General features: G+C 38.0%; 1 protein-coding gene across 6 annotated transcripts in view; it reads left to right on the top strand.

The window, feature by feature from the left end:
• The first annotated feature begins 70 nt into the window (after positions 1–70).
• The window catches only part of RCHY1 (ring finger and CHY zinc finger domain containing 1), a 31,724-nt gene continuing 23,480 nt past the window's right edge, over positions 71–8,314 (top strand). For 2 of the 6 annotated variants that reach the window (XM_036927476.2, XM_036927474.2), the window contains exons 1-3: positions 71–206; positions 4,384–4,503; positions 4,754–4,869. In XM_036927476.2, the coding sequence (XP_036783371.2) occupies positions 117–206; positions 4,384–4,503; positions 4,754–4,869 (326 nt within the window). In that variant the 5' untranslated portion in view covers positions 71–116. Of the gene's footprint in view, positions 207–4,383; positions 4,504–4,753; positions 4,870–8,314 lie in introns of those variants that run through there. The other 4 variants (XM_036927479.2, XM_036927478.2, XM_057502314.1 and 1 more) reach the window with 3 other exon arrangements.

The raw sequence follows: 8,314 nt of genomic DNA, 5'->3' as shown, positions 1-8,314 counted from the left end.
TTGGCTCTGGGAGAAGCTGCAGCCGGGAAGGGGTGTGGTGGAGCTACGCAGCTTCTCTGGGCGTGGTTTTCATCCTTGGGGGAAGGGTCCGCGAAGTGTGAGGGGAGGTGGAGGAGATGGCGACCTCGGCCCTGGAACATGGCGCCCGCGGCCAGGAGCGAGGGCGCCGAGGCTGCGAGCACTATGACAGAGGATGTCTACTAAAGGTGACGACTTCAATGGACTTTTCCCCTACAGACTTCCGCCGGGCCCGGCTCTGGGCGGGGTGGGCAAGGAGGTTAGGCATGGGTTTGGGAGTGTTTATCAGGATACCTTTTTCACTTCGGAGTGGGTTCCTGTTGTAGAGAACGTTTTTGGCAAGGTCCCCACCTTTCGTCCTGTTTTGTGCTTTGCAAGTAGAGCCTTGCTTGGGAAGATCCTGGGCTTGCACACATTTATTTAGTCTTCTGCTCCTGGAAGTAGACTGAGGCAGACCCTGTCCAGTGCTGGCTTTCCCCAGGATCGCGTTCAGGTTTGTGATAGAATAATGAAGACGGAAGGGATAAGCAAGTGGAGAATCAGAATACGATTTCAACCCATATGATAAATAAGTTTTACATCTTGCCAGCATCATTTTAGACTACGAGTATGCCTAAACCTACGAGGAGAAAATGTGTATGTGAAATAGGAAGACAATCGTGTAATTGCCACCAAGTAGGAAATTATGTCTAGCAAGGTGCCTAGTATGCATATTGTTACTTTTGCTGTTTCCTTTTAGAAAAATTCCTAGTAAGTCTAGAATTAAAAAAAATAGACATCTATCCAATTAAAGTTTACTGATTTTCTTTTTTTGGCAAGAAGCAATTTAAAGATTTTACTTAAAAAGCCTGAGGTTCAGAGTCATGCAGCCGTACCCCCAAATCTTAGCTCTGCTGCTTAATAGCCCAGTGCTTTTGAGCAAGTGCCCCATATTATAAAATAGGGGTGTTAGAAGTTCTTGTTTCATAAAGAAGTGTGACACCTGTAAGGGCAATCTGAGGCCTTCCCTGTGGGCCATGGTTAGGTGACCTTATCTCCCTGCACTGGATGAAGCTTTTCAAGGTTGATTATTTACCTAGTGTTGTGTAAAGAAATTGAATGCTATCCTTATGATTATGTTTCCAGTGAGCTGTTCTGTTACTCTTTCAAGCTTGAGGTCTATAACTGAACTTAATATTTTGTTCCCCCACTCCACCCCAAACCACACAAATACATCTGTGTTTCATAATGCTAAGGTACTTGGCTCTGAGTATCAAATGGTGCTGTTAGTAAGGTAAGGACTGAAAATTGACCTTTAAATTTGGCAAGGAGGCCACTAGTGATCTTAATGAGAAGTTTTAGGGGAGAGATTGGGACAATGCCTTTTTGGAGTGGATTCAGGAGAGAATGGGAGTACTGGAACTAGAAGGAGCCTTTAGAGACATTTCTTGGGGTTTTGCTGTAAAAGAGCAAGAAAAAAATGAGGTTGTGGTTGCTGGGAGATGTGGGATCATGGGATTTTTTTTTTTACCTTTTAAGACGAGAGGTATTTTTGCATGTTTGTATATTCTTGTAAATGACCCAATAAAATGAGAACATTTATAATGCAGGAGGGGGTGGGAAACTGTAGGTAGGAGCACTGTTCTCCAGTAGCCTAAGAGAAGATGGAATCCACTGCAGAAGTGGAGTTGGCTTTAGATAAAAACACGAACTGTAGGCTATGTAACAGCAGGAAACATGAGAGTGTGAGGTACACTTGCAAGTAGGTTGATAGAGTTTGTAGAAGGTGTTCTCTTTTGATACTTTCTGTTTTCATAGTGAAATAAGCAAGGTTGTCAGCATAGTGTAGGAGGGAGAAAGAGGTGTTTGAGGCTTAAAGAGAAGATGTGAAATAATTATCTAGATCCTAGGTCCTAGACTAGAAAAATGAAGTAATTGACTAGGGAGACATGGTATTAAGAGCCCACTTTTTATTAGTGGTTTTGACTTTGAAGTGAGGTCAGTTGGTATGGTGGTGATTTTTCTTTAGCTATATATCTAGCTGTTCCTATATAGGTTAAGTAGGAGAGAGTTGGATTTAATCAGATTTGGAATTTTGGGTAGGTGAATATATAGAAGAGAGAAGGAAGGAGCTCTAGGGTATGTGCAAAGGAAGAATTGAAGTGAGTTGGAAAGAGGGGAGATAGTAGTTAAAGAGATTTTCATGCATGAAATTAAGATGCAAATAGGATTCAGTTCTTGTTCTAGAGCAGTGGTTCTTAGAGTGTGGTAAATGGACCCCTAGGGATTTCTGAGGCCATGTTGGGATCCTCAAGGTCAAAAGTACTTTTTAATACTGAGACATTATTTGTCTTGGCAAGTGTGTACAAAAGCAATGATTTAAACTGCTGGTACCTTAGCATGGATCAAAGCACTGGCACTGACCTATACTAACTACATTTATAGTTTATCAGAAGTAAAAACCCAGATTCACTTAAGAATGTCATTGATAAAAATTAAAGCTGTAAAACTAGGAATTTTATAAGAATCTCAACCCCTGAATGCTCGTCTTTTTGCATATTTGATGAAATACGATGTTTCCTTCAAGCACTTCCTCAAACTGAGTTTAGATGGTGGTTGTGAGGAAAAGCTCTTGTGCAATTGGATTGTGAACTGAACGAGTTGCATTTTTCATGGAACAGTATTTTTTACTTGAACTGTGGTTATTCAGATTTGGGTATTCTGTGGACATTTTCTCAAAAAGAAGGGGAGTGAAACTGTCATTAAAAGGAAAACAACGGACGGTAATAGAATTTGAGCCTTCATGTAAAAATTTGAATTTTGGAAAACTTGTATTAACCTCTGTGAACTTCATAGTGTCCCAGTATCTAAAGACTTTTCTGATGGGATGGATAGTGGTATTAATGAGTGTGATTTTTTTTGAAATTGTGTGTCAAATATATGAACATTTGGAAGATCTACATAATTCAGTGAACTGATACTTTCCAAATGATCAATGCATGGGTAAAATATCCATTCAAAGTGCAGGATAGATCAATGGATTTTGAGGGAGAAAAGTAACATGGAGAAAAATTCATCGATGATTTCACAGTCCATATTGCAACTAACCTTTTAGAAGAGTTGTTGAATTTTGGCATAGTATCAGAGAAGATTTTCCATAATTCTCTGAAAAGGCTATTAAAATATAAAATACTCCTACCTTTTCCGACTACATATTTATGTGATGCCAAACTTTGTTCATATACTTCGACCAAAACTGATTAAATGCAATGGGCTGGTTGTTACTGTTATTCTAAAAAGCAGTAATATTTAAAAGTGTATCAGTTTTAATTTATAACAGAAAGTATGAATAGATAAAATTCACATAAGCAAAAGCTCTTTGGGGTCCTCAGCAATTTTTAAGAATGTAAAGGGGTTCTGAGACCAAAACGTTTGAGAGCCACTGTTCTGTGGTATGACTGTGAGAATATGTGGCTGAGAAGGGTTGGAGGACAAGGCCTTTGGAAGTGAGAAAGGAAAGGAACTGAGTTCAGACTCTTGGAAAGATTATCATTGTGGATGTGCAGATCACTAAGATTAGGACAAGCAGTAGTGTTGGAGAGAAAGGGAGAGAGTTCAGTGTTAAAATTTTTAAGGAATGAACTATATAATGGTAAATATTGGTGTTGTAAGTCTTTAAAACTGAGTGGATCTGCAAGGTCACATTGTAACTGAAAAGTATTGGGTTAAATTGCTTGCCTGGGAACTTCTTGATGTACTAGTTAGGGTAAGAAGGCTAAGTTGCTTTAACAAAAAGACCTAACTGTAATGTGGGTGAAAGAATAGTTTCTTTCTTCCCTCCTAACAATCCCAAGGTGAGTGTTCCAGTTTGGTGATGGGGCTCTGTTCTACTTGATCACTCTAGTGACAAGTTTTTCCCTTTGAATGCTTTTGGCATGTTTTAGGGCATATAGTTAACAGTTGGGTTGCTACCATGTCCAGGCTTCATCTAATGGAAAGGGGAAAGAGCATTTAGGAGGGGGGAAAGTAACAGAGTACTTGCCGTTTTTTTAGTACTCAGGCCTAGAAGTGGTACTGATTCTGCTCATATTCTGTTGGTAAGAACTTACTCACTTTGGCCTCAGCCGACAGGAAGTCTGGGAACTGTAGTACAGCTGGGCAATCATGCCCAGAAGGAGAGAGTAGATTTTGGTAGACAACTTGCATTCTTTGCCACTCTTGAAAACAAGGGTTCTCTTATATTTATCACATTCTCTAAAGTATCAGGTGTATAGTTGATGATTAATAAGCATAAACAAACTACAGTAAAATCTTTATAGTATTAAATTCCTTTTTGTATTACAGTCTTGTCTTCTTTTATAACTCTCTTTCTCTCCTGGGGGTTAGGCACCTTGCTGTGACAAGCTTTATACTTGCCGTTTGTGTCATGATAACAATGAAGATCATCAGCTAGATCGCTTTAAAGTAAAAGAAGTGCAGTGCATAAACTGTGAAAAAATTCAGCACGTAAGATTTTATCACATGTTTCTGTTTTTTTCTTTTAAAAAAGGCTTGCTTCACTAAGGTGGTCTAAAAAACTTAATGTTGTAAATTAAGACTTCTTAACTTTTATAAAGTAAACAGTATCTTTGATTTAAATGTTTAAAAACTTGTAAAAACCTGCTTATACTTCAACATAAATTCTGGATATTCAAATAGTAATATCAAATGTTTTGGTAAATTTATTCCAATTTTTAATTATGCATGCCTTTTTTAGGCCCAACAGATTTGTGAAGAATGTAGCACATTGTTTGGAGAATATTATTGCAGTATATGCCATCTGTTTGACAAAGACAAGAAGCAGTATCATTGTGAAAACTGTGGAATTTGTAGGTACTGTATGTAAAATGTTCTTTTTCCAACTGAGCTGAGTGATAATAGTTTTAAAAATCAAGTTTATTGGAATGTAATTTACCTCTAATAAAATGCATTTATAAAATGCATTCATTTTAAGTGTCTAATTCAGTAAGTTTTGACCAAATACATATATCTATGTTACTACCAACACAATCAAGTTAAAAAACATTTCCCTTGTTCTAAAACGTTTCCTAATGCCTTTTTTGCAGTAATCATTTAATTAGCCATCTACTATTGTGTGGATATTTAAAATTTAACTTTGGGATATAAAATATGATTTTATGTGAAGTATTTTGTTGTTAGCTGAGGTAGAAAATTAGGATGGATTTTTCTTTTTTAAAAATTATCAAAACGTACTGGTTTTCTGAAAACAAAAAACAAAAAACCACAAAAAAAACGGAAAACACAGAAAAGTAGAAAGAATAAAAATAAAACAACTGCCCAATCCAGCCACCCACTGACAAGTTACTATTGACATGGTATACAGGATTTTTTTTTTCTTTCTAAAATTCTGAAGCATTAGAGATACACAGAAGCATATAAGTAACATGGATGTGTTACAAAGTAGTAACATACATACCAAAAGATGCAGAAATCATAAGCAGACTCTAACCTCTCTTAACCATCACCCAGGTGATAAAATAGAATATACATGGCACCTTAGTAGCCTCTCTTATGCCCCAAATTAATACACTCCCTCAAAGGTAACCACATTTCTGAGTTTTTGAACTTTTTATAAATTGAAATCATATAATGTATATTCTTTTGTTTTATGTATTTTAAAGTAATATCATTAGGTGCTTTTGGAGAATTGTGCTGTTTTACTTTATGATTGACCGATTTATAATTATATAATGTCTCTTTTTATAATGGTTCCTGTTTAAGAATGGTATCAGCTTTAGTTTTTGGATCTATATCCTTTTTTTTTTGGAGGGGGCCAGTGCGGGGTTAAAAGGAGCTTATACCAAACTTTATTCTCATAGTGGCAGGTCAAGCACTAGACTCCCCTCTGCTTCCAGGGCAATCTGCAAGTAGCAAGTCCATCTCTGTCTCTGGCTTCAGCCTCTGCCTCTGCTCCAGGATCTGCTTTCCTTTGCCTCCAGCATCTCCTGTGCCCCAAACACTGGGTGAAGTTCTTTTTTTTTTTTTTTAATATCGTTAATGTACAATTACTTAAACAACATTATGGTTACTAGACTCCGCCTATTATCAAGTCCCCACCACATACCCCATTACAGTCACTGTCCATCAGTGTAGTAAGATGCTATAGAATCACTACTTGTCTTCTCTGTATATACTGCCTTTCCTGTGTTCCGCCCCCCCTGCTAATCATAGTGCCCCTTTTTCCCCATTATCCCTCCCTTCCCACTCATCCTCCCCAGTCCCTTTCCCTTTGGTAACTGTTAGTCCATTCTTGGGTTCTGTGAGTCTGCTGCTGTTTTGTTCCTTCAGTTTTTTCTTTGTTTTTATACTCTACAGATAAGTGAAATCATTTGGTACTTGTCTTTCTCTGCCTGGCTTATTTCACTAGCATAATACCCTCTAGCTCCATCCATGTTGTTGCAAATGGTAGGATTTGTTTTCTTATGGCTGACTAATACTCCATTGTGTATATGTACCACATCTTCTTTATCCATTCATCTACTGATGGACACTTAGGTTGCTTCTATTTCTTGGCTATTGTAAATAGTGCTGTGATAAACATAGGGGTGCATCTATCTTTTTCAAACTGGGCTACTGCATTCTTAGGGCTAATTCCTAGAAGTGGAATTTCTGGGTCAAATGGTATTTCTATTGTGAGCTCTTTGAGGAAGCTACATACGGCTTTCCACAATGGTTGAACTAATTTACATACCCACTAGCAGTGTATGAGGGTTCCCCTTTCGCCACAACCTCGCCAACATTTGTTGTTGCTTGTCTTTTGGATGGTGGCGATCCTTACTGGTATGAGGTGATATCTCATTGTGGTTTTAATTTGCATTTCTCTGATGATTAGCGATGTGGAGCATCTTGTCATGTACCTGTTGGCCACCTGAATTTCTTCTTTGGAGAAGTGTCTGTTCAGCTCATCTGACCATTTTTTTATTGGATTATTTGCTTTTTGTTTGTTGAGGTGTGTGAGCTCTTTATATATTTTGGATGTCAACCCTTTATCGGATCTGTCATTTATGAATATATTCTCCTATACTTTAGGTGCCTTTTTGTTCTATTGGTGGTGTCCTTTGCTGTACAGAAGCTTTTCAGTTTGATATAGTCCCACTTGTTCATTTTTCCTTTTGTTTACCTTGCATGGGGAGATAGGTTCATGAAGAAGTCACTCATGTTTATGTCCAAGAGATTTTTGCCTATGTTTCTGTCTAAGAGTTTTATGGTTTCATGACTTACATTCAGGTCTTTGAACCATTTCGAATTTACTTTTGCTTATGGGGTTAGACAGTGATCCAGTTTCATTCTCTTACATGTAGCTGTCCAGTTTTCCAACACCAACTGCTGAAGAGGCTGTCATTTCCCCATTGTATTCTTTGGCTCCTTTATCATATATTAATTGACCGTATATGCTTGGGTTAATATCTGGACTCTCTGTCCTGTTCCACTGGTCTGTGGGTCTGTTCTTGTGCCAATACCAAATTGTCTTGATTACTGTGGCTTTGTAGTAGAGCTTGAAGTTGGGGAGCGAGATCCCACCTGCTTTATTCTTCCTACTTAGGATTGCTTTGGCTATTTGGGGTTTTTGGTCATTCCATATGAATTTTAGGACTATTTGCTCTAGTTCATTGAAGAATGCTGTTGGTGTTTTGATAGGAATTGCACTGAATCTGTAGATTCCTTTAGGCAGGATGGCCACTTTGAGAATATTAATTCTTCCTAGCCAAGAGCATGGGATGAGTTTCCATTTGTTAGTGTCCTCTTTCATTTCTCTTAAGAGTGTCTTGTAGTTTTCAGGGTATAGGTCTTTCACTTCTTTGGGTAGGTTTATTGCTAGGTATTTTATTCTATTTGATGCAATTGTGAATGGAATTTTTTTTCTGATTTCCCTTTCTGCTAGCTCATCATTAGTGTATAGGAAAGCCACAGATTTCTGTGTATTAATTTCATATCCTGCAACTTAAGTGAATTTAGATATTCTAGTAGTTTTGGAGTGGAGTTTTTAGGGTTTTTTATGTACAATACCTTGTCATCTGCAAATAGTGACAGTTTGACTTTTTTACCTATCTGGATGCCTTGTATTTCTTTGTTTTGTCTGATTGCCGTGGCTAGGACCTCCAGTACTATTTTGAATAACAGTGGGGAGAGTGGGCGTCCCTGTGTTGTTCCCGGTTTTAGAGGAAAGGCTTTCAGCTTCTTGCTTTTAAGTATGATGTTTGCTGTGGGTTTGTCGTATATGGCCTTTATTATGTTGAGGAACTTGCCCTCTATACCC

The sequence above is a fragment of the Manis pentadactyla genome, chromosome 5, assembly GCF_030020395.1.
Source record: "Manis pentadactyla isolate mManPen7 chromosome 5, mManPen7.hap1, whole genome shotgun sequence".
Classification (NCBI taxonomy): Eukaryota; Metazoa; Chordata; class Mammalia; order Pholidota; family Manidae; genus Manis; species Manis pentadactyla.
The sequence above is the reverse complement of the archived record's forward strand: the minus strand, read 5'-3'. Positions and strand labels throughout refer to the sequence as shown.